The sequence below is a fragment of the Phyllostomus hastatus genome, unplaced genomic scaffold, assembly GCF_019186645.2.
Source record: "Phyllostomus hastatus isolate PE091 unplaced genomic scaffold, TTU_PhHast_1.1 phas_scaffold_216, whole genome shotgun sequence".
Classification (NCBI taxonomy): Eukaryota; Metazoa; Chordata; class Mammalia; order Chiroptera; family Phyllostomidae; genus Phyllostomus; species Phyllostomus hastatus.
This window is the reverse complement of record NW_025334018.1, coordinates 10,211,757-10,236,257: the sequence shown is the minus strand read 5'-3', so window position 1 is coordinate 10,236,257 and position 24,501 is coordinate 10,211,757. Positions and strand designations below refer to the sequence as shown.

General features: G+C 48.7%; 2 protein-coding genes across 2 annotated transcripts in view; one reads left to right on the top strand and one right to left on the bottom strand.

Annotated features, from left to right (window-relative positions):
• The window catches only part of WDR3 (WD repeat domain 3), a 29,920-nt gene extending 13,066 nt beyond the window's left edge, over nt 1-16,854 (top strand). Inside the window, exons 12-28 of the mRNA XM_045816755.1 lie at nt 378-608; nt 3,471-3,564; nt 5,373-5,474; nt 6,760-6,845; nt 6,969-7,104; nt 7,837-7,893; nt 8,846-8,946; nt 9,152-9,263; nt 9,399-9,533; nt 9,819-9,869; nt 10,360-10,425; nt 11,058-11,150; nt 11,628-11,675; nt 12,318-12,361; nt 14,099-14,227; nt 15,760-15,853; nt 16,126-16,854. Coding sequence (XP_045672711.1) covers nt 378-608; nt 3,471-3,564; nt 5,373-5,474; nt 6,760-6,845; nt 6,969-7,104; nt 7,837-7,893; nt 8,846-8,946; nt 9,152-9,263; nt 9,399-9,533; nt 9,819-9,869; nt 10,360-10,425; nt 11,058-11,150; nt 11,628-11,675; nt 12,318-12,361; nt 14,099-14,227; nt 15,760-15,853; nt 16,126-16,281 — 1,735 coding nt within the window. The 3' untranslated portion in view covers nt 16,282-16,854. The remainder of the gene's footprint in view (nt 1-377; nt 609-3,470; nt 3,565-5,372; nt 5,475-6,759; nt 6,846-6,968; nt 7,105-7,836; nt 7,894-8,845; nt 8,947-9,151; nt 9,264-9,398; nt 9,534-9,818; nt 9,870-10,359; nt 10,426-11,057; nt 11,151-11,627; nt 11,676-12,317; nt 12,362-14,098; nt 14,228-15,759; nt 15,854-16,125) is intronic.
• A 134-nt stretch (nt 16,855-16,988) lies between these two features.
• The window catches only part of SPAG17 (sperm associated antigen 17), a 178,945-nt gene continuing 171,432 nt past the window's right edge, over nt 16,989-24,501 (bottom strand). Inside the window, exons 47-48 of the mRNA XM_045816754.1 lie at nt 22,051-22,195; nt 16,989-19,017 (exon numbers count right to left, since the gene is read on the bottom strand). Coding sequence (XP_045672710.1) covers nt 18,878-19,017; nt 22,051-22,195 — 285 coding nt within the window. The 3' untranslated portion in view covers nt 16,989-18,877. The remainder of the gene's footprint in view (nt 19,018-22,050; nt 22,196-24,501) is intronic.

Below are 24,501 nucleotides of genomic sequence, written 5' to 3'. Positions count from 1 at the left end.
CCCGGCTCCTGTGGCCCTCGCCCCGGACGCACTTACTCATCATCTCACGTTTGCTTTATTGTAATACCTTTTACCTGTCTGTTTACTGCTCTTTCCTGCTGCCAATGAAAAAGATAGATGTATACCTCAGGTTCCGAAAGGGTTTAAGGTCACTTAGGTATGTGCGAGATCCAAAACAAGGTATGTGTGAGACCCAGTGTCTGTGCCCAGATTTCTTTCACTTACCTGTTCTCCAGTACTCAGAGCACTCCGTAAAACCCTTCAGACTTGTCCAAACGTCTTGTAGACTGAGGGCATTGCAAAGCCTTTTTCCCGGAAAAAGTTCACCTCGTGAGCTAAGACGGTGGCTGAGACGTTATGAATATTTTCTCACGCAGATCCTTCGACCTGATTCACTCACCCCAAGGGGAGTTAAAGGCCGTCTTCCTGCTGCAGAACAACTTGGTGGAATCATATTCCCTGAACCCCTCGGCGCCCGCCGCTCAGCCTGTGAGGACAAGCAGGATCACCCTCGGGGGCCACCGCAGCGACGTGCGCACCTTGTCGTTCAGCTCGGACAACATCGCGGTCCTGTCCGCGGCAGCCGACTCCATTAAGATTTGGAACAGGTCCGTGAAACGACACTTCCCGTAGCTTTATCCAGCAGTGTTTTCTTCCCTTTGACTCAGTTTTTAATCCTCTTCTTGGCTAGTTATTAATGGGTTTTTTTTAAGGCCTTAAGGATAGTTCCCTCAAAATGTGTCTTTGGTGCTTTTTGAGCATGGGCCTGTGGAGTTTAGAGTAGGAAAAGTTGCCTTTTTATTTCATACAAAAAAATTCAAACTTATTCCACGTCTGAATCTTGTAGCTGTACTTGGCTGGAGAAAAACAAAGGTACTACCTACTTTTAAATTCAGGTAGGCTTTTCATGATGTCCAGTAACTTCACTGTAATCCTTCATTCCTCACTTTGCGAGGTGACTGTTTCACACTCTTTCTCCAGCACCTTGAGGCTGGTGGCCTTGCTTCCTGCTTCACTGGAAAAGGGGGTCCTCCGGAACACGTTCATATACTCCCATTACATCTTCCAGCTTAGCTGCACCTGCATCCACGTGACCTGCCCTTCCTCATGGCACCGTGTTGGAGCCCCTAACAAAATTAATCATAGTTTGTGTGTGAGGTTCTTTCTCATCCCCCTTCTAGCATCTTCCCCCTCCTGCATGGGTCCTTTTCCCTTCCTGTGGGATCCCCTGTCAGCACACAGACAGGCCATCACCCCTCCCGGCTTCACGGGAGCGGCAGCCCTGCCCCATCCTCATCTCTCTCTCCAGTCAGCTCCCGCCCTCTGGGTGCTTTTCTCCACTCTGTCCTCATCCGCCTCCGTCCGGCTTTCATCCTCACCTTCGCACCAAAGCCACTCTGGGCGCCTCAGCAGTGAGCTTGTTCCAGAACCCAGTGACCCTGAGCTGCATTCGACACTTCTCTGCTTGAACTGATAACTCTCTCCTTTTGGAGACACTTCTTTGACTTGCACTGCTTCCTCTCGTGGCTCTTCTTTCTGTCTTTTCTGGATCCTTTTTACCTTCAGAGTTGGAACGCTTCGGGGGAGAGTCTTGGGACCTTTCCTGTCTGTACTCAGCTGTGTGGTCTCTAGTTGTGGGCTGTCTCTGTGCTGATGGCTCATAAATCTGCGCCGCCAGCCTTCGCCTCTCCGGGAGCATTGCCCTCACTTACCCGGATCCTCTGTTGGATCACCACTCGGAGGGCTAGTGGGCATCTCTCAAAGTTTCACATGTCCCCAGCCGTACTTCCGGTCTTTGTCTCTCCAACAACTGTCCCACCCGCTGTTCCTACAAACCTCCCCATCTTAGTGGAACCGGGGGTTGGGGGCAGCCAATTCTGGGGCTCCTGCTGTCTGTCACCATTTAGCCAGGAAGCAGAGACTGGGATTGGATTATAATTGGCTTTTATTACCGTCAGAGGCTGGCAGTCTGAGAAGGTGGTGGGTAAAAACCTTAACCGCCACCTTCCCTTGAGCTTTCAGAAGCAAGTTGGTACCGGGGAACGCGGGAGTTTGGGAGGGGCCGTTCCTGGAGGGAGCACACGCGCGCTGTTCCTCTGGGGGTGGGTGCCCGAAAGTGGAGTCACGCGGCTCCTTCCCGAGCTGGCTCCTCGGTCCGCCCTCCTCTCCTCCCGGTGCCTGTGGTTTATGGCCCGGGAGGTTGTATGGTCTCTGGTCGGGGAGGAGAGGGGTACGCCATTCCCTCGAGTGTCCTCGGTTCGGGGACATAAGGTCTAGCGAGTCACCAGCTGGTTATAAATTGCTCAAACTGCTTGGCCTTGGCCTTGTTTAATTTTCTTGTCTCCGTTTTCCCATTCCACTCGCTTAGGACATCTCCCAGGACTTCTCCCAGCTCCTCACTATCCTGTCTCACTAGTACGTGATTACTCCCTTCTGGTGGTTCCGGCTGAATCCTTGTCGCCATTCTTGACCCTCTCTCACATCCCTTGTCCAACTCATGAGCAAATCCTACCTGCTTTACCTCCGAAACTAAACTCGGAATCCAGCCCCGTCTTACCACCCGCGCCGCCAGCCCCGTCCCCAGGACCGACGTCTCTCGCCTGGGTCGTTGGGGTCGCTTCCTTACCGGTCCGTCTGTAAGCTGTTCTTGGCACGGCAGCCAGGCGGTCTTTTCATAACGGAAGTCATACCACTTCCATGAGCTCCCTCTCACTCCAGCTCAAAGCTGAAGTCCTCCCAGACTTCCCTCTCACTGCCGCCCCTCCTGCTCCTGGGAGCCACACCAGCCTTTTCGTCGTCCCTTCGACGCGACAAGAACCTGCCCGTGTCATGGTTTCTGCGCTCCCCGCCCTTCCTGCCCTGCCTGGAACCGTCTCCCCCTGCTCCCGCATCGCGGGGCAGTCGGCTGCCCGCCCCTCCCGAGTTGTGTGTCTCCGTAGCACCTGCTATCACCTGATGTGCCAGCATTTGCTTGTCCCATTCCTAAGGAATGTTAAACTTTACGCGATGCTGGTGCTCAGTGAATGTCTGATGAATGAAGTGGGCATTTGATGCATATTTGGTGAGTGGGTGAATTTTACGGTCCAGTGCAATGAAGGGGGGTATGTGTGTGTATCCCTTGTAGGGAATATATATATATACATATATATATATTAATAAGCTAATTTGCCTTGCAGTCCTCTGGGCTCACTTGTCTCCGTGAAGGGGCCGGGCAGATGCTTTTCTCCACCTGCTGCAGTGTAATCTCTGTTCCGTGGGGTTAGGAAGCCCCCGCAATGAAACAGGGTTCGGCACCATTTCATGCTCTCTCCCTTGACTGTACTGGGTGTGAGGCCGGGGTTGGTTGGGCTCCGTCCTCTCTCGTGTTGATCTCTGTTCATGGCTACGTGTGCACTGCACGCACACCTGACCTCTCAGACGGGGGAGCGGGTTCCCTCGGCACGCTGGTGATCATCCCGTCTGCCCCGCAGGTCCACGCTGCAGTGCATCCGCACGATGGCCTGTGAGTACGCGCTCTGCTCCTTCTTCGTGCCTGGCGACCGGCAGGTGGTCGTGGGAACAAAGGTAAACTGAGACTTCTTCTTGGATTTTGGCATCTTTTCTACTCAATATTAAAGATGTTTGAGAAATCGTTAATTTTTTAGCATATTGGAAATATGTTAGAGCTGGATAATATGTTAGTGTATTCCTTTTCTGAGGGTTTTTGGGGTTTTTTAGGTTTTATTTTCTTTGTTTTTAAGACAGTTGCAGCCACGACCCTGAGATAACTGTCACTAACATTTCAGCAATCGGCCTTCTGTGCATCCTTTTTGAGCACGCGGTCATTGTGGTCTGAGAAGACTAATGGTGAAATGCATTGAGTACCTCGCTTCATGCGGGGCAGGTGAAGGCATTCAGGAAAAGCTGACCAGGTGTCATCCCAGCTGGTGGTCAGCCGGGTGGGAATGAGCAGACATGGATTTGGAGTCAGAATCTCTCCCTTACAAAGTGGGTAATTTGTAGCAAGTCAGGTAACTTCTCTTAGTGATTTCCCTTGTTTATGTAATGGGATAACGACACTTGCTTTTGACAGTGCTTTTCCACCAGATGAGCTTGGGTCAGAATCCCAGCCCTTCCACTCACTGGCTGTGAGGCCTTTGGGCAAGTTACTTAACCCTGTGAGCCTTGGTTCCCTCGTGTAAAATTATATAAATGACCCACCTCCCAGCATGCCACGCACTAAGCACAAGGCCTCGCTCACAGCAAATTGCTAGTAAGTGCTTATACCTTAAGTATCAGTGAGTAAGAATGAGAATAAAATGGAGTAAGCTCTATGGAATGTTTTGAAAAGTGCTTTGCAAATATTTGTCATTTTTATCCCCACAATCCAGTGCCACAAGTGCACGATCATTTCATTGGAAAACTGACGTATCACAATGGGTAGCTTTTGCCCAGCACGAAGTGTAAAGGAAGCTGGAGAGATCCTAGTGTCAATGTCAGGAAGAGAACATTAAATTTCAATTAAAAGTTTCCATTATTTTTCATTCATTCTTCCAACAATCTGATCTTTGCTCTTGGGAGACCCATTTGCTTTGGAGGCTACTGTATGGCTAAAATACATGCGATCCCTAGCCTGGCCTCTGTGCTACACAGCTAACGTACATTATCTCATTTAGTCCCCACAACTGCGTAGAGAGGTTGGTTTTTACAGCTTTAAAAAAAAAAATGAAACAAGCTCCTAAAGATAAATTCACCCCCAGCCACTGAGCTGGGAAGGAAAGGGGCAACCCCGGGACCCCGTCTGCCGCCCCATACTCCCCACGGCGCGTGCGAGAGCTCGGAGCAGCCTGGGCTCTGGGACTGGGGTGCTTGGCGCATTGCTTTCTCATATGGTGACTTCTGGGGGCCTCGCTGCCCCCCTGGCATTGTTGGTGGGTGGCCATTGCTCATTGTCAGTGCATGGGAAAGGGGGAAACCTGAGCTAGACAGAGAAGAGCTGGGGAAACCAGTCACCTCCAAGGGTAGTCCGCTGGAAGGACTGATTAAAGGTTGTTAGGTTTGCCGTTTGCTGTGATGTTTACTCTGATTTGCCTGTGGCCACGGTATATCCCTTTGAAGTTGGGGAACTGTGAAAACAGCAGGAGTCCAGTGCTACAGGCGGTGCGGTCCCATAGTTGTGCAGCATGGCAGCCCTGCCGGGGAAAACTCAGCTCTCCCACCCGGGATGTCACGGCACCTGCTCAGAGAGGAAGTACCGAGCTCGGAATGTGGAGTCCGTTCCCTAAGTGCCCGGTCACAGGGTCACAGGGTCGCTGTGCAGCAGAACCCGGTTGGGGGGAACCGTGGGGATGGCAGTTGTGCCGCAGGGCTGTGTCCCTTCGTGTCTCCCACAGACGGGGAAGCTGCAGCTGTACGACCTGGCCTCCGGAGCCCTGCTGGAGACGGTAGACGCCCACGACGGGGCTCTGTGGTCCCTGTCTCTCTCCCCAGACCAGGTAACCAAGCCAGCGGGAAGATCTGGATTTCAGGGCTCTGGCTGCCTCTCCCCTTTCTTCTGGCAGGTTTTGCTGATGCCTAACAGGGTTCGCTCGGGGCTGCTTTAAAGAAAGCTGCGCTTCGTCTAACCTTTAGATTTCCGGTGTGACGCCACATCACGGGCCACACAGCGCACACAGCTGCCCCTGAGAAACGAACCCTGGTTCAGCTTCTCTGATCATCATACACGTGACATCAGGTCCCTTATCTTCGTGATTTTCGCCAGTGGCTCATGATGCTTCTTACAGGAACTGTTTCCTTGGGCGATACAGGGCAGAGCGTAGACTAGACTCTCCTGCTCCTGTTAGTCCGCTCATCTGGGACCTGCGAGTCCCGTTTCAGCCAGTAGGTCGGCCCTGACTGGTCGTTCACTGTGCTTCCCTTCATGGGGTCACCCCAAGACTGCACTCGGCCCCATCCACGGTGCAGTTGCTCAGAGCATTTTGAGGCATTTTTTGAAAATACCGTAAGAGGTCGTTCATTTAAATATTCTCAAAGGTGGTGAATTTCATTCATTGAAAGTAGACATTACTTTTGGAGAAAAATGGAATCTGGAATTTAGAGTGGGTAATGCCTTTGGGGTCAGAACACAACCTAAATAGTAATATCTTGCCTTTGTACGGTGGTCTATCTTTTCCAAAGTAGTTTCACATCCCTCAGGTCACTTACTGTTATTTTTACAGTGACATTATAATCTAGGTAGTCATTGTCACCACCCAACAATGAGGATCATTGTAAGGTGGTTTCCTGTGTTACAAGATCCCCGAAATGGCAGGCAGACGGTAGACGCTCGAGATCCGGTTTTCTGCCTCCAGCTTCTAGATAACTTGACACTCATGCTACGGTGTGACGAGACTAATTTGAACAATTTAGATTATCCAGTCTGGGTATTTGTCAATCCAATTTACCACTGAGTGGCAAACTCTACACTGTTGCCCCCTTAGGTGGAGCAAACCATTCCCCCCTGCCCCACAAGTGTTCACTGCTTCTTCCTTCCTGGCGCTGAACGGAAGTCTGACTAGAATGCCCCACATGCTGTCATCCGTCTGCATTAGTGTCCGCTAAGAATTCCCGAATAAGGTCCCTGGCAGCAGCTCCAAGAGAATGGAAGGGGTTAGAAACCACACTTTTCTTCACTTTTATCCCATGACATTAGGTACAAATGGTCCCTTATACTACTTTGCTGTGTCTTATTCAAGTTTCTGTACTAAAGTACTTTTCATTGAAGTACCATTTGGTTTTCAGCGTGGCTTCGTGACAGGTGGCGCAGATAAGGCTGTAAAGTTCTGGGACTTCGAGTTGGTGAAGGATGAAAACAGTCCCCAGAAGAGGTGAGGAGACATTTTTACTGGAGAGGAGGTGGGACCCACTGCATGCCCCTCTGGCTTGTCTGTTTGCACTGAGGTCCAGAGCGCTTTTTGGAATTCCTGTCTGGGTGATTTCTGTGGTCCTAGACTCTCCGTGAAGCAGACCCGGACGCTGCAGCTGGATGAAGATGTGCTGTGTGTCCGGTTCGCTCCCGACCAGAAGCTGTTGGCCGTGTCCTTGCTCGACTGCACGGTCAAAGTTTTCTATGTTGACACGTTGAAGGTACAGTGGCCACGCCTGGGAATATGGTCTTCCTTTCTACTGACCTTGGGTGGAGGGTGTAAGGAAGTGGCCTTGACTGTGCCCAGCAGGAATGTATTTCTGAAAATTGGTGTGTGATCAAAATGGTGTAGGTGCATCAGGGATGCTAGAGATTCAAAAGAATCCCTTGGTTTGTAGCTCCTGTTTAAAACCAGTTACATTTCATGCAGTCAGAAAAGTCTGTGGGCAGAAAACCCCGTCAGAGCCAGGGGTTTTCAGAGCAGCACCAGGTGTCCTGGCCGGTGACTGCACCCTTGGCCGTACGTGGGGCTAGAAAGGCAGCTCCCTGGGCCCCGGCCCCGGGGAGTTGGGGGCGCTGGGCTGAACCTGGGGACCGCGTGAAGTAAGTGCCCCCCCAGGGGCGTTTCGGCGGAGAGGAGAGGTTGCAGAGCATCCCAGCTGTGTCCTGACGGGGGCGGTGGGCGCCCGGGCCTCCCTGCCCACCGGATCATCGCGTCCCTGTCTGGGTCACTTGGGTCTGTGTGTGAGACACAGGCGCAGGCTGCCCTCAGAAGGGGCGGGGGGGGGGCATGGGGTGGTGGGGTGGTTTCTTTGAAAGTAAACACGTGAAGCAACCACGGCAGTGTGAGCACACATTGTAGTGATGTTTCAGATTCACAGGCACTAAAACCTGTGCCTGCATTTTATAGATGAATGTGGATTGCTTATGTTCTCTATTGCTTTAACGTTTAGTTCTTCCTCTCGCTGTATGGACACAAACTGCCTGTCATATGCATGGACATCTCTTATGTAAGTAAAATTTCAGCGGCATCTCAGTAACAAGTTGTTTTTCTAAAGCGTTTTTGTAGCTCTTGGTTGGATATCTTCGTTTAAGAGTATTTTTTCATTCTGTTGTCTATCTTTCTCCGCCCCCCAAAATGAAAATATTATAATCATACTTGTTATATATGTTACTTAAATGCTTTCAGAATATTTTCATAAATACCTGAATTAATCCTCATAACAAGCTCCCTGTTTTGAATTCCCCAAAGAGTAGTTTGTCTAAAATGCTAAAATTGAGAGCGCCCTGAAATATCACGACTTTAAAAAGGCAGCCCCCTCTGCTTGGAAGGGAAGTGAGGGAGCTTTCTATCTGGGCATCGGTGGTATTTTGCACCATGTAAACTTCTAGTCTCTCGACCAGAATCGTACTTTTGCGGTGTCTGGCTCTGACTGGGGGTGGCAGTATGTATCTAAATACTGTCCGTGCCAGTGCACGAACAGAGCAAGGTGGTGTTAAAGATACTTCCCATTTCCTTGTGTTCACACGCATTTAAACTGGGCATTGAAATAGGAGCAGGAAGAGAAATAGTGATGAGGGGAGCACGGGTTGAAAGGCTAGATCCTAACATTCTAGCAGATTCTTTCCCAGCCTCCTCTTTCCTTCTCTTTCCCACTTCCTCTCTCCCTCCAAATCCTGTGGCGGAGATTCTTTTTCCTACTTACTCAACAAAGTACAGAGATAACCTCTCAAAACACACCCCACCCCGCAGCAGTGTAGAAACAGTTAAGTCACAGACTTCTTGCTTTCTCTTACAAGCTTTTAAGTAGATCTGTACGTAACAGCAAAGAAGTGTGTGGTCTTTGTAGAAAAATGAAATTCCTTTTGGACAGAAACGGGTTGAACATTCCAGTTAGCTTTTCTGTACCTACTTCATAGAGTTCCGCATAGTTGAGTGACAGTCACCTCTCTGCCTCACAGGACGGGGCACTCATAGCGACGGGCTCTGCCGACAGGAATGTGAAAATCTGGGGGATGGACTTTGGGGACTGCCACAAGTCTCTCTTTGCACACGATGACAGGTGCGTGCCGTCCTTCTGGACCTCCCTTTGAGTCGCCCGCATCCTGTCCCTGGAGCCTCTGTGTCTGTTTAGTGCTCTCGGGCAGTCATTCCTTTAGAATTCGAAAGTGTAAATGAGACGCTCTAGAACTAGCTACTTATGTGTGTAAGACTCTTTTTAATGGCGGGCAATTGGATGTCATTTGAATGCTTCTCTCGCTTTTCAGTGTGATGCACCTGCAATTTGTCCCCAAGTCCCACCTCTTCTTCACGGCCGGGAAGGACCGCAAGATTAAGCAGTGGGATGCGGACAAATTTGAGCACATTCAGACCCTGGAGGTAACCTCGTGCCTGTTTTCCTCGCTCGGTCCTTGAGAACTGCTTTGCAGACTAACCGCTGGTCTTCTGTAAGGCGAGCAGGCGGCGGTCTGTGAGGGTGTTCTGACTCAGGTTGGTGTTGTGTTTCCTCGTCAGGGGCATCACCAGGAAATCTGGTGCTTGGCCGTGAGCCCCAACGGAGACTACGTCGTGTCATCGTCCCACGACAAATCTCTGCGACTCTGGGAGAGGACAAGGGAGCCTCTTGTTCTGGAGGACGAGAGGGAGATGGTAAGGACTCTCGGCCTGGTGACAAGGAGGCTGGGTGGGCGTCTGCCGTGCTGTCCCGACCGCAGTGCTCTGTCTGGTGCAGTCACACCTCAGTGAGTGCCAGGTCCAAGGGGAAGGATCCAGGAGATGCTTCCGGTGCTGCTGCCACCGTCCCAGCGGCCGGGCAGAGACAGACGCCACAGCGGATTGTGCTCTGAAAGCAGCAGCTTCTCACCGTCGCATTCTCCTTTCACTTCGCGTAGAGACCACGTGTTTTCTAATTTCTTTCTTTCTGTCTCTTAACAGCAAAGGGAAGCAGAATACGAGGAGAGTGTGGCCAAAGAAGACCAACCAGCAGTAAGTTTTATACTAAGTTTTATCCAGCAGTAAATCCTAGTTAAGTCCTAGGATTGTGCCCTGTAATTACTGGAATTTACCGTGATTTCAAGAATTTCTGATGGAATTAGAATTGGGCCAGATTCCGAAGTCATTGTGGGAGAGAATCTGAGTATTCCTTCCTATTCAACTACATTCTGGCTTTTTTCCCTTTTCCTTTTTTTTTTTAAAAGGAGGTTTCAGGAAATTATTTCACTGTAGAACAAAAATACAAATCGGAAAAGTAATTGAAAAATCGGGTGTTGTTTTTGGACATTTGTAAAGGAGTGTGGTCTTACAATAACACATGTAAAATACAGGGTCTCTGGCACTTACTGAGTCCTCAGTGAATAATAGCTGATAACACAGTATAAAATAATAGTGCCTGTTCTTTTATGGATGACTTAAGATTAATTTCTTGACTCTAATGCTTGTCAACAACATGATTCAAGGATCTTTTTGTTTCTGGCAGGTTCCAGGGGAGACTCAAGGAGAAAATTACTTTACTGGAAAGAAAACTATTGAAACAGTCAAAGCAGTAAGTTGATTTTTTTTTTCATAGGATCCAAACTTTTTAGTAAAAGCCTTTATCAACCAGATAGTCCTTTGGTGGCAAAATGTTGGCTGAATTTTTAAGTGGGGATATATGGGGATCAAAACCTGTCTCCCTTCTCCGTAACCAAGGAGGTGCTGGTACTGAATCTGTTGGTCAGAGCGTGGCTGCTTTGTTTTTTGGAACCGGGGGGCGGGGGGGGTGGGGGGGGGCGGGTGGCACGTGCCTTGACTGGGGAGTGAACTCACTGATTACCTTGGTGTAATCTCAGGACATCGCTCTAACCAAGTGAGCTACATGGCCAGGGCGTGGTTTCCAGAAAGCAAAGCTTGATCTCCTGAAAGTAGCACCTTTCAGATGTTCCTGGGAGCCACCCTCCTTGCGGTGGCCACATCCATTCTTGCCTGAATCCAGAACACTTAGTCCCTTTCCCGAAAATTAAAAAGAAAAACCAAAGACGTCTTTACACGCGGCTTGGCACTCTTTTGGCCTGTCTTTATTAAACTGGGTCGGGCTATTTGCGGATTGGCTAATCAGGCCTCCGGGGGCTCTGGGAACACCTTCGGGGACGAAGGTGTGTGTTGGGATGACTTCTGTCCTTTGTCGTCGTCATGTAGGCTGAGAGGATCATGGAGGCCATTGAACTCTACCGAGAAGAGACCACAAAAATGCAGGAGCACAGAGCCATTTGTAAAGCTGCAGGGAAAGAGGTAAGGCGCCCAGTGAGTTCCGCTCAGGGAGACGTCCACAAATAGACAATCTCTGTGACTTTGCATTGAACTCAGATCAGGAAGTCAGGAAAACGTCACAGAAATCTTTCTGAGTCAGACATTAGATAGAAAGAAGGCCTTGAGGACGTGTGGGGAAAGGAAGCTTGGCCTTAAGGGAAGGGCGGGAGAGTGCAGATCGAGGGGAGTATTTCACAGCAGCGAGCAGGAGGCACTCGCGCTCCTGCTCTGGTTCGGAAGGCAGGGTGACCACTTCAGACGTCAGGGTGAAACCTGTTGTGCACACACGTTCGTAAGTACAATCGAAACCAAAAGTCCTCGTGGTTCTTTTTCCTCTCTCAGTCTGGGGGTCAGTCTCAGATTCTCCTTTCAAGTGCAAAGTACTGTTTATCGCCCTGCCTGTGACAAGCACTGTCACAGTCTCGTTTCTAATGCCTGGATTTAATCATTTCTTCATAGGTTCCTCTCCCCACCAACCCCATCCTGATGGCTTATGGCAATATCTCTGTGAGTAGAATGTCTTAAGGGTGTCCCCTTGATTATTCTAAGGTTACTCTTAGGGGTAAGAGAGGAGGTAATACTTTCTCATTAAAAATTCCTCTTCAAGGATGGTGTCTTCTAGAATATTTTGAATTTCAAAAGGCCCATTTTAGTGTAACTTCCAAGTCGTCTTTTTTGGGCTGGTGTTCTTCTGTTTTCTAGTGCTTAGTCATGTTTAGTGTCCCAGATCCCTCTGAAGATTCTGTGCATCTGAATAAACTTTGAAGTGGAAGGTTGGGGTGGGAAAGTTGACCTAGTCAGAGGAAGGGGAAGGGAGACTGATGGGACAGCGCATGCTCTCAGCAGCGGCCGGGGACCGGGTACTCTGCCCGCACGGCTCACTCATCGCAGGGCTCGTCCGATCAGGGCACCTTCGTGTTACAGTTAGGAGAGCGGCCTGACTTACAGACAGACTGCAATGTAGTTGGTAGGTGGCGGAGCTGGGTGTGAACCCAGACCCACCCATCTCGAGGCCCGTGCGAGTCTCGCCACTTTAGAGCACCGTGTCCCGGGAGAGAGAGACGGGTCCTGGCCCTTCGGAGACAGAATTAGGGAGTGCAGCAGAAGCCAGTCCGCAGTGTCACTCATGCCACTGTCCTTCCTTGACAGCCTTCTGCTTACGTGCTGGAGATTTTTAAAGGAATCAAGTCCAGGTGAGTTTCCGTGCACAGTTGCTGTGATTTGTCAGCTAACGACGTTTATTGGGTGCGTATCTGAACGTGAGGGAAGGAGAAAGTGTAACTGATGCTTATCATCCTTCATAGATTTAACCAGGTCAGAATTTTGATGGGAAATCATTCATCACAACGTTCTTTTTGAAGTGGAGCTGGGGGTTCTACTTCTAAGGGCAGGCGAAGGGCAGTGCTGCTTCACACTGTAGGTCTCGGCGTCCTCTGTACCTCAGTCACAGAAGGACCGCACTGGACATTTTTCGTGGCGCACTTCCTTGGGCTTGTCTGCTGTGCACGTCCACAGCTGGAACCGTCTTGTAGACAGACAGCTCTGTGTCTGTCCTTCGTCACAGAATGTTTCCTGAGCATTTGCCGATGTCGTTCTTCAAGGACGTGTCACTGAATTAACGGTGTTCCACTGTATGAATAATTACTAGTGGATGTTGCATTTATTTTTTGCTATTGTTAATATTGCTTCAGTGAACACCTTTACATAGAAATCCAGGTCTTTGTTTTTATTAAGATGGGAGCTCCAGCAGTCCAGGGACTGATCAGAGGACGGGAGCGAGCTTTTCCAAGGCTCATGTTGCTGAATCACTTCTGCAGAGTGCTCCTGCTGATGTCCACAGGGCTTTAAACATTCTGTGTCAGTGTGAGAGGCAGACGGTTGTTTTGTATTATTTTCATTTCTTTTGATTTTTGACAAAGTTAAAATTTTATAGTTGTTAGCCATTTGTATTTTTCCTGTGAGCTTTTGATACTTTTCCTTTCTTGGTGCTTTAATCGTTTCTTTTACTGGTGTTTAAGAATTTTTAATATCTTTTGTCATATTTTTGGAATAATGTTTTTCATTTGTGATTTACTTTTGGTTGTTGAAATGTAGAAATTTATTTATTTATTTTTTTAATTTTAATTGTTGTTCAAGTACAGTTTTCTGCCTTTTACCCCCATCCCAGTCCACCCCCCCACCCAGTGATTTACTTCTTGATTTTTTGTGTGAGTTTGACCTGTAACATCTAAATGTATCCCTTACAAGTGGTAAACAGGGCCTACCTGAATAATGATGAACCCTCACTGGAGAAATGAAAAGGGAGATTTAGGTTCATGGAGGTACAGTGCATCCCTAGATGGGAAGGTTCTGTTTCAAAGCTTTGGTTTTTCTTAAACCTAAATTTACACATCTTTGACTCCACTGAAATCCTTTTGGAATTGATGAAATGATAACTAGAGGTAGTTCAAGAAAAGTAAAACCAGAACCAGAGCAACAAAAGGGAGCTATTGTCCTAGATTTAAAAACAAACAAAAACCCCCTGTAAACTAGCAAAATTAAAAGAATAGCACAGGATGGTTGTCAGAATCAGCTGATCATGCACACTGAGCAGCCCTGAGACAGACCGCTGCACAGAGGACTCCGTGCATGGGGGCGAGGTGCCACTGCAGACGGACCTTCACAGCGGGCGTGGAGAAACAGTTATCTGGACGAACAGACGTTAGATCCCCCACCATGCCATGGGCCACAAGCGTCCAGTAGACGACAGTGTTCCGTGTGAAAAACAAAACATCGAAAGAGAGCCATCTAGAAATGGATGAATATTAGTTCGATTCTGAATGGATCAGATCTGTTAAATAAAAGCAGTAGGAAAAAATAGTAGAGGAAAGATGTGCAACTGACCACGTTAAGGAATGTGGCATTTTTAACGTCTGTGCTTTCTTCTTCAGTGAGCTGGAGGAGTCCCTGCTCGTGCTGCCTTTCTCCTACGTCCCCGACATCCTCAAACTCTTCCATGAGTTCCTCCAGCTGGGCTCTGATGTTGAGCTTCTGTGTAGGTGCCTCTTCTTTCTCCTCAGGTAAGATCCTTTTCCCAGATGGACCACGTCTGCTCAGCAGAACTGCTCTAGTTGAACCTTAACAGAAGCTGTCCCCACTTTGGGATAAACAAATCTGGTGTGTCCTGGCTGGGTGGCTCAGTTGGTTGGAGTGTCATCCCACACGTGAAAAGGTTGCAGGTTCGATCCCCAGTCTGAGTGTGTACTGGAGGCAACCAGTCGCTGTTTCTTTCTCCCATCTCTTTCTCCCTCCCCCTTCCTGTCTCTTTAAAATTAATAAAGCATGTCCTCAGGTGAGGATTTAAAAAAAAATCTGATGTTTTAGTTTCACAGACTGTTACAGAATTTTGTGCTGCCTGACATAAGTTATTTCTTATCCTTTGGAATCATTCTTGCCCTTAAAACAAGTATTTCGAGGTAACACCACATTGCTCAGGGCCGCGTCCTCAGTCATGGGTCCCTGGGCTGCGGTCTGACATAGCAGCTCCGGTTCTAGTCTGTTTGCTCACAGCCTGTTACTGGATGGCCGGTTTGCCTCTTCTGTTGTTTTTTAATAATGGTTTAGTTTCAGCTGATGGTTTTGTCTTCCTCCTAGCCTTTTCAGGAACAGTGGGTGTACTTCCCAGGTCTTTGTAGGTACAAATGCAAAAGGAGGACATATATAGAAGGAACTAAGTTGGACGGCATGTTCATTAGATGACATCCTGAGTACAGAGAATTCTTGTTCGTGTGTAATGGGGAAGAATGTATTTGTAAAGGCTTAAGAATCTATTATTGTCTCCCATCCTCTGCCTCTCAGTCTCAAGCTGTTATAACAGAGAACAGGAATAGAGACAAATTGAACATTCCTTAAAGTGCTGTTATGAGGACAAAAGAGAAACCAGTCAGCCAATACCCAAAAAGTAAAAAAAGACAAAACCAAAAAAACCCAGGTATATTTAGTGAAATTGAAGAATTGGCCTGTTTTTGTGATTCTTAATCCTCCACTCCTTTTATTCTATCCAGATATTAGCAAAAGAAGAATAATGTATTCTTCAGTCGCCATATTTAGAATTTGAGGCAAGCTGTGAGGACTCGGCAGTATTACTCATGATTTCTTACTGCTGTGCCGTGTGTGCTGCTGGGTCAGGGTTACTAATCCTGAGAGGAACTCCACGACCCCCAGCGCATCCGAGGGCTGTGGGTGGGCACCACCTCACAGGCACGTCTGACATGGCCCCGGCGAAGGCAAGGGTGAACATGGAGGTTAAAAGCATCAAGGGCATCAGGGGCGTCTCAGGCTCTAGGTCAGTGTTTGAACGTGTGAGAAGGTCCAGGGCAGTATTTTTTTAAATGTCATCAGATGACACTGAACAGTAGGGAAAAAATTTCTTTAGCTTTTTTTTTTTTTTTAGACGCTTTTCTAACCCCCATGGTATGGTAAATAAATCTTTTTTTTTTTTTTAATTTTGATATTTTGTCTATTTAGTGTTTCCAGAAAGGATCAGTGGAGCCTCTTACCCTCATTCTCCACTACTCCTCTTCGTAACATGGCTGTTTTATTTTTCTCTAAGGATTCACTTTGGGCAGATCACCAGCAACCAAATGCTTGTGCCAGTGATTGAAAAACTAAAGGAAACAACTATTTCAAAAGTCAGCCAAGTCCGGGTAAGTACGTTTGTGGAGATACAACAGCGAGGGGAAAATGCCAGTGTGTGTGTGACTCAGAGGTGTGCTATGCCCTGCCTTGGGTGGCATCGACCAGACGTAATCTTACTGGAGATGAGGTTGGCACTGGGGCTGGTGGGAACAGGAAAACAGCCGGGCCTGGGGGCTGGGGGGTGAGGACAGCACCTGGAGCCTTGGCCCCGACTCACATGTGCTGGGACACTGAGCAGAAGTGAGAGAAGTGTGTTTCACCTTCCCTGTACTCCCCCCAGGATGTTATTGGCTTCAACATGGCGGGTCTGGAGCATCTCAAGAGGGAATGCGAGGCAAAAAGTGAAGTGATGTTTTTTGCTGATGCTACCAGCCACTTGGAAGAGAAGAAGAGGAAGAGGAAAAAGAGGGAGAAGCTAATTTTAACACTGACGTAGAACTGAAATGTGGAGCCTTCTCCTGCTTTTCTTTATCAGGACTTCCAGACTAAGCAGCAGTGGAATCTGCGTCAGCATAAAAGGGACCAGGCAGCAGCTCACTGTGCAGCCAAAGGTCCGGCACACGGGCCCCACTTTCCCTCGGGGAATTCTAGCGTGGGCCTGCAGCCTCCGTTTCTTGGACTTGACCCCTGATTAGTTTAAAATTTCTTCTGTGCCCTTGAAGCTTGAGCCTTTCAAGAGTTGTTTCTGGTGTATTCTAGCAGGGAACAAAGAATTCTTTTTTAACTAGGCGTGTGTTTCAGTAGTTAAAATACCATTTCAAAAGTTTCTTATTTATGCAGAAGATTTGTTGGTTGAGTTGTTCCTCTGTGTTCTACTGAGACAGGTGCACAGGTGAACGTCCTCTGCCCAGAAGTGCAGCCATGGACTTGGAGAGCTGAAAAGGGCCATAAAGTGGACTAGAGCAGCCTCCTTAAACTTGACCTCTTGCAGGTTGTTACACTTGTATATGAAATATCCTACTGGCTAATTGTTTATGCTCCTCTCAATAAAGAGTTGTTTCTAATGCTAGTGGAGTCGAGCTGAGACACCTTGCTGAGCTTCTGGGTGATGGATGCACGATGTACCCGGTGAGTGCCAGGCGGCAGCCGTCCAGGGAGCTGGGCGTGTTTGAGGAGAAACTGAGATGTACCTTCAGGCCTGAGCTTTTCTTTGTGGGACGTTTTCAAGTCTCTAGTTGAACCTCCTTGTTCCAGCTCTGTTCAGATCTTCTGCACCTTCCTGGGTCAGTGTCAGTAGTCCGTGCCCTTCTGTGACCTTGTCCTTTCCATCTGCGTTGCTGGGTGGTCGGGCTGCCATGTCCCCCGGTCCCAGAGCTGCAGTCCCTGGGGCTGGCTCGCTGGCCCACGCTGTGAGTCTGTTTTGTTCCTAAGCACAACACGGTCGCTCGGGTGAGTTGAGGCGCGTGGTGGTGGTGGTGGTATTGGGGGGCAGTGTAAGAGGAAAGAGAACCTGGCGCAGAGTTCCCAAGGCCTGACCGGGAGAAGGTGAGACACGGGGCAGTGTCGTGGATTCTAGGTGCTTTCCAGTCAGAAGAGCCAGCCTTTTCTTTAGGCGGCTGTTCCTGCCACCAGAGAGAGGCCTTTGGTTCTCAGTCCTTGAAGTTACCCTAATTCCTGAGCAAACAGGCTGAATTGGTGTCACTCACGCTTGCTGCTTGGAGCTGTTCATCGGAACATGAAGAATTGCAGCGTTCCCATGAATGCTTTGATGGTCCCCAAACTGGAACAGGTTCCAGGAGGCCTGGGTGTATCTGTGCTTCCGAGTGCTGCCCCCACAGCTCTGCCCCCGTTCCAGATGGGCAGCGCCAGGCCGTGCGGTGTGTCTGTCTGCTAGGTGCTGCACCGACCGAAGATAAGGAGAGCCCGTGACAGGCGGAAATGGTGTGTGTAGTAAGTAAACTCAGCTACAGCTTTTCGTCAAAATCCTCGAACTCTGAAACCCTAAAAGGTTTGAGGTTGACCAGCAAGTTACAAAGTAAATTGAAAGCCAAGCAGATTTTTGGTCATTAAGGCAGCATTTCCTGGCTTAGTAGCCTGCCATTGGCTGTTCAACGCTTAGTACAGAAACCATTTAATGAGTAATGTCTCTTGGACATAACATGATGTTACCTACTGGACTGCCATAAACAAGCCTCATCAAGAGTTTATTAGAAGTATTACATCCAAGCTTCGTGAGAGAGAAAGAGAGAAAAAGAAAGTGTGTGTATGTGAGTCCTTGTAAAGAAGATATGCTTAACAATTTGGAGACTTCCTGGCTGGAGGTCAAGTACTCGGTACACCTGGTATGAAGCTGTTTCTCAGGGCCAATGTCATGTCGTGTCTCATCCCGGAGAAATCGAGTGGCACTCAGTCCAGGGCAGGCAGTACAAGGAAGCCGCCCCAGTGTGCCTGCCTGTCTCATGAGCACACGCTGCACAGCGGTGCTTCCTGGGGGCCGTGGGATGGGGTGGCAGGTGGAATACAGAGCAGAAAAGACATTTGCAAAACCATGGATTTTTATCTTTCACTTAAAATCTGTATGTTACTGGTTTTACATACACTTTGATTTTTTTCCCCAGTATTAAAAATTTGGCCAAGATAGGACAGAACAAAAGCTCTTCGGGACCCGTAGTAACTGTAGGAAGGGGTGAGGAATCCTGTGTCCAGAGCGCTGGAGAACCACCGGCTCACGGGGCCCACCGCCGTCCGCACTCGTGCGCCTGCTTTTCGGAAAGTCAGCTCCGCACTGAAAACAGCGCTTAAAAGAATGAACTTCAGAACCGCATTGAAGTAGGTTAGATTTTCACTTCTACTTCAGACTCTCTAAGCCTCTGTTTCCTTATTTGTGAAGTGGAAAACATAGTATCTATCTTACAGATAATACGAGGATTAGCTGTATATATATAGAGGAGCAGCTATTGTAGTTGTTAAAAACCAGCATTTTCACTCCACCAGGCTCAGTGGCTGATTGGTTCTGGCTAGAAGGAGAGAACAGATACACGGCCTGAGGCCTCGGGTGCGAGTGGTTGGAAATGGTTTCGTACTCACCGGGCCTACTGAGGAGGGACCTTCCGGGACATGAAGAGCCCAAGCGCAGGGGAGGGAACCGCAGGCATCCTCTGGGCCACGGGAGTTTCCTTTCCCTCAGGAAGGTCTTTCAGTCTCTTACGGTAATTGCTGCTTGTTAAGACTGGTACAGGACTGGTTAAGGACTGATGTTCGTGACCACAGGATTTGTCTACACAAACTTGTAACGTTTCAGAAGTCGACCCCCTCTTCCAGCATCATCAGCTCAATGTTAGGTGCTTTCCTGTCTAACGCAGGTTCTGTGTGCTCGGGCTTCAGGGATGGAGGGTGGATATCGATCTCCTGAAACTATTTCTGTCCCTTTGGTGCCCATTTCTCTGCCTTTCTAGAGGAGCCCTCAGTTGCTGTGCCCAGGCCCCAAAACCACGTCAACATACAGATTTCATGGTTTGGGGTGCAGAGGGGCTATGAACTATCATTGACACTGAAAGTGGATAAAAGATGTAATAAAACTCTTCCCATCTATCTGCGCCTGACAGGTGGTCTTTCATCTATAAGCATGGAAATAGGGATTTTACTAGCACAAATGCTGAATGACCTGGTGGCTGTGATCAGCAGCAGGGATTCCGACATGCTAGATCAGCACCTACTGACCTGTGTGAAGAGGATGTGAGGACCCGATTTAATTTCCAGAGGGCTCCTGCGTTAGTTTGCTTTAGTCACTGAAGAGCAACCCCTTCCCCAGTGTGCATGCGCATGCACACACTCCCCCCACCCCCTCCCCGCATTCCCGGTGAGGCCTTTCCTGACCACTCCACCGCAAACTGCAAACCTGAACACTCCCCACACCCTCCCTTCCCTCCTCTGCATTTGCTGCATTGCCCTCAGCACCAGTATGGTCCACGTTGACTTCATGTGGATCGTCCGTCCTCGCGCTGGAATGTAAGCTGCGTAAGGCCAGGGACTTTTGTCTTGGTTGTTCCCTGTCCAGGGCCCCGAACAGTGTGTGGCTCATTAGACACCTTACTAGCGTTACCTTTGAAAGAGTAAGTGAACAAAGGAATTCAACTCCCTTTCTACTGAAATGAAGGTCATCTGACACCAGCTCCCCGACTGTTTCCTTCACCTCCGAATGGTGGGCCCCCACTCTCCCCTCTCCCTGCCCAGGGCAACGCTTCAGCTCTGGTCCTGGTCGTTCTCTTGCCGTCTTGCGGCTGTTGCTGGTGTTACTTCCTCTCATTCACAATCTCAACACCCGTCCTCTGGTCCATTCTCTTCAGCCTACAGACAAGTCTACACCAGACTCAAAACCTGTTGCTCTGAGGTACCATGTTCTATTGCTCTTCCCTTTTGTAATAGTTTTTCTTATCCCCACTCAGCATTTCTGCCTTTTTAACACCTAGTCATCTTTTTCTTAACATATATTCTTTATTGATTTTCAGAGAGGAAAGGAGAGAAAAACATCGATTTGTTGTTCCACTTATTTAGGAATTCATTGATTGTTTTGTATGTGCCCTGACCAGGGATTGAACCTGCGACCTTGGAGTATTGGGGTGGCGCTCTAATCAGCTGAGCTACATGGCCAGGGAACCCCCATTCATTCTTTATCTTTTGCACTTTAGTGTTAAACCTTGCAGTCCTGTTTAGATCCGAGTTCTCTTTGACATTGCTATGGCATCTGTCAGCTATCCACCTTTTCCTTGAAATTCTGTCTTCTGAGATATTTCATCATTTTCTAATTGCTTGTTCTGTCTGCATTGCCTCCACTTCTTTCTGCTGCTCCCTGGACAGACCCCAAATTTCTGTTCCTTTCCCGTATCTTCATTCATCGCCTCTTTATAGATAATACTTAAAATTCCGTCTCCAGCTCTGACTCCCTCTGAGACCCAGTCCTGCATATCCACAGTTCATTACCTGAGCCCACAACCTTGGAGTTGGCCTCATGTCCTCTTTTGCTATCGATGGGTTCCACTTCAAATTTTACAGTTCCCCCCGCCCCGTGTCTCATCCATGTCCCTCTTCCATGGCTGCTGTCGCCACGCTGCAGTTCTTGTGCTTGCGCTTGGCCTGTTGACGTGGACTTCCAGTGGTCCTTCGCCTGCTCAGTCACTCCTCCTCTTCAACACATCCCGCACGGTAACGCTAGACTCATCTCTATCAAGACATGGGGATTCTGCCCCTGGCTGGCGTAGCTCAGTGGATTGAGTGCAGGCTGCAACCCAAAGTGTCGCAGGTTCGATTCCCAGTCAGGGCACATACCTGGGTTGCAGGCCATGACCCCCAGCAACCACACATTGATGTTTCTTTCTCCTTTCCCTCTCTAAAAATGAATAAATAAAATCTTAAAAAAAAAAAGACATGGGGATTCTGTCCCCACCATATCAGATCTTCAATGATTCACTGTTGCTTATTTAGTAAAGTTTCACCAAGAATTCAAAATCTACACACTGATTCCAGCCAACTCCCCCACTGTTATTTCCTAATATTCCCTAAACTCCGAACACATTGAAGTCCCCCGTGACCCACCCAAACACCTGGCGCTTTCCTATTGCTGTGGGTTTATTCTTTCTAGTTTAAGTCTCCTTCCATCAAGTTTTATATTCTGTAAGACTCAAAAGTCAGATAGACACATAACACAGAGTATTGCAGTGCACAATTCATGTTATATTGGAGTACGAAATACTGTGGGAGTCACATGTGGAGACTTCTGCTCCTAGGTGACACAAGTTTTCAGGTAGAGTCCAATTTTCATTTTTATATATGACAAAATATTTCCCATGGTGCCCTGCATATAACAGGTACTCGGTATCTGCATGAGAGCTACATGCGGAACACCAGTTTGAGGTATGTGCGTAATGCAGTGACTGTCCATCCGCCTCTATAATAAAGTATCTGCTGTCCCTCAACAAGACTAAGTTTTCTTGATGACAAAGACATGCTCTAAAAATTCCCATTACTGGATAGCCCGTGGACAGCACTGCCATTGGCATTAACTCAACTTGCAGGCACTGCGCAGGCACCGTGTGTCAGGCACTTGGCTATGTGCTGACAGAGATGAATGAAGACCACATTTTTAAAAACGAAGCTGCAGAGTGAGGGTGTGAGGGGTTAGAAAATAGCATCTTACTTCCGTGTTCCCCCAGTTCACGTGCACTTTTCGCACTACGTGTGACCATGCAGGCTGAACTTGAAAGGATATTCGCTTCCACGGGTAAGAGCAGGACGTCATGCTCGGTCATGATCTCAATGTTGTGCGAGATGCGCGTTGACCCCTTGGCGCCGTCCTCACCCAGCGCCATGGCGTACAGCTCCACTTTCAGGTCCACCTGCAGGCCCGCCGCCACCTGCGGGGCACAGCGCAGCTTGAGGATCAGGCACACCCGAGGTCGAGCGGTTTTCACGCCCAGTTGGGCGAGTTAGCGACACTCTAATCCAGTCTCCTCACCCATACACTTGCCACGAGTGGATGATCGCTGTTATAGCGTTTGGAAGAACTACTGTGTACATTAGGGAGGCCGAGTTCCGTTGAGCAAACGGCCCAGGATAAGTGTTGAGAGGGAAAACCAGGTGCTGTTTAGGAAGAGGTGTAAGGAACCTAAGTGCCAGGGCTCTGGAGGTGATGCCGAAGGCAGACTTCCACAGTGTCCGTAGTTGTGCTAGGTCCTGAATGTCAGTAGTGAGTTTCCACTCCTGGCTTCCTTGCAGATAAAGATACAGTTAGTCTAAGACAAATATAAATTTGAGAGACAGTGAATCCTACACCTGCGCCGTGCCCTGCCTTGGGTCTCTAGTGTTCCTCATGTAGCACCTGTGACGGGACAAAGCCAGCAGAGGGAGACAGAATGAAATGCCGAACTGCTTAGGTCTGAGAGCTACAGGGAAGACGTTTGTACCAACAAAGAAAGCTGATACATAATGAAAAAGAAACAGCAAGGGATGGGCTTCTCGCCTTGTTCCTTGGAAAGAACACTACGCCAGGAATCAGAGTTAGCCGTTTGTGTTTCGAAGCTCTGGGGAGTGGGTTGAAAATCAGACTTGAGAACAGAGATCTGGAAAGTAAGTCAGAAACTACCACATGGAAAGCAATTAGATACAAATAATTTTTTCTTCCATCTAATTTTAAAAATAGGAGAACTGAAAACGTTTTGGTTTTTTCCATGATGCGCCTGCAAAGGCGCGCATCCCGGAGGGGCCCCGTTGCTGAGACCGGGGCCCTGTGGTCAGAGCCCAGCAGCCCACAGCCGGCTGTGGCTCTCCGCGCCAGGGGCTGGGGTGCTGCCGCCACGCGGGTTGCCCGGGCCTCGAGCAGTTTCGTTCAGTGCCAACAAGCCATGCTGAACAGTGGCTAGATTTACATATGGAAAAGTCTATAAGTTATACTTTTTTGCCGCAGCCAAAACCTACCATCAAAAAGAAAAGAACCACCTAAATACAGAATGAACTTCAAAGCATACACACTGGGTTTTTGGCACCCACGAGGCCGATGCAACAGTCACTTTGGCCTTTGGCATAATCCCTACTTTAAGTGAAAAAGATGCGCTGACTTCCCAGCACAGTGGAAGAAGTGCTTGCTTTGACTCTTGTTTTTGCTTTATGTTGTGAGGGTTCTGAAATCTCGACAGCACAATGATAAATCACTGCGGAGGGGGACTCATAGAATGAGGGGATCTGATCTCTAAGTGTATTTCTGTTTGGAACTGCAGCCTGCTATTTACTACTGTGTCAGAGCTGGAAGAGGGCTACGAATGATACTGTCTGAGCTCCTCCTCTCAGGGCCCAGGAAGACACAGCGCATGGGATTAGTTAAGCAGCATCACTGAGCCACTGGGTGGCGCAGTCATGACGAGAAGCCCAGTGACTGGGCTAAACCAAGCCAGTCCCTCAGTGCCTGCAGGTAACAGCCTGGAACTCCGTGCTGGTCATGTGGGCCTGGGTGCCCTTGCTCCTTGCTCTGCACCCCGGGAGCTCGCGCAATCCCCACCGTGCGGATGGTTCCCGGGGCTACCGGACATCCTCCCTCACGCCCTTGGAGTGCCCGCTTCGTGCTGGGCTATGTGTGCTCTCTCCTGTCTTACACACTCGTCTCGGCCCGGCAGCCAGCACGCCCAGTGGTATGAGGGCGGCACTGGGAGCGTGTGCCCCGGAATGAAAGGAGCGGGAAAGCAGCAAAGCAGCGGGATGGAGCGCTGACCAGGAATGGAATGTTGGGCTTTACAAATGGGATTTCGTTACAGTTTGAGACAAACCTTTGTTTACGTCACACTGTATTTCTGAAATCATAATTTACAGACTGCATACCAAACATCCCATTCTCTGGAAGGAATCAAAGTCAGAAAAGATCGACATTTTAACATTTGTGTTTTCAGAGAGCTTTCAGAGAAATGAGGCAGCTGATGAATTTAATATACTATTTCTTAGTATATTAAATATATTTATTAATATTATTACATTCTCTGGCAAATACCAAGAGAACAAATCCAGTTTACATAAAACTATACAGAATCGAGTGTTTATTTTTCCGAAGGAGTTTTCACTGTGCAGAAGGATTTGTTACAGGGTAGCTCTAGGCAATCAGCTTCCCAAGCGCCTGTGAAATCGTATTTAATGATCACAAAGGCACTTTTGCTGCAGCCGCACATGACTGCGGTGT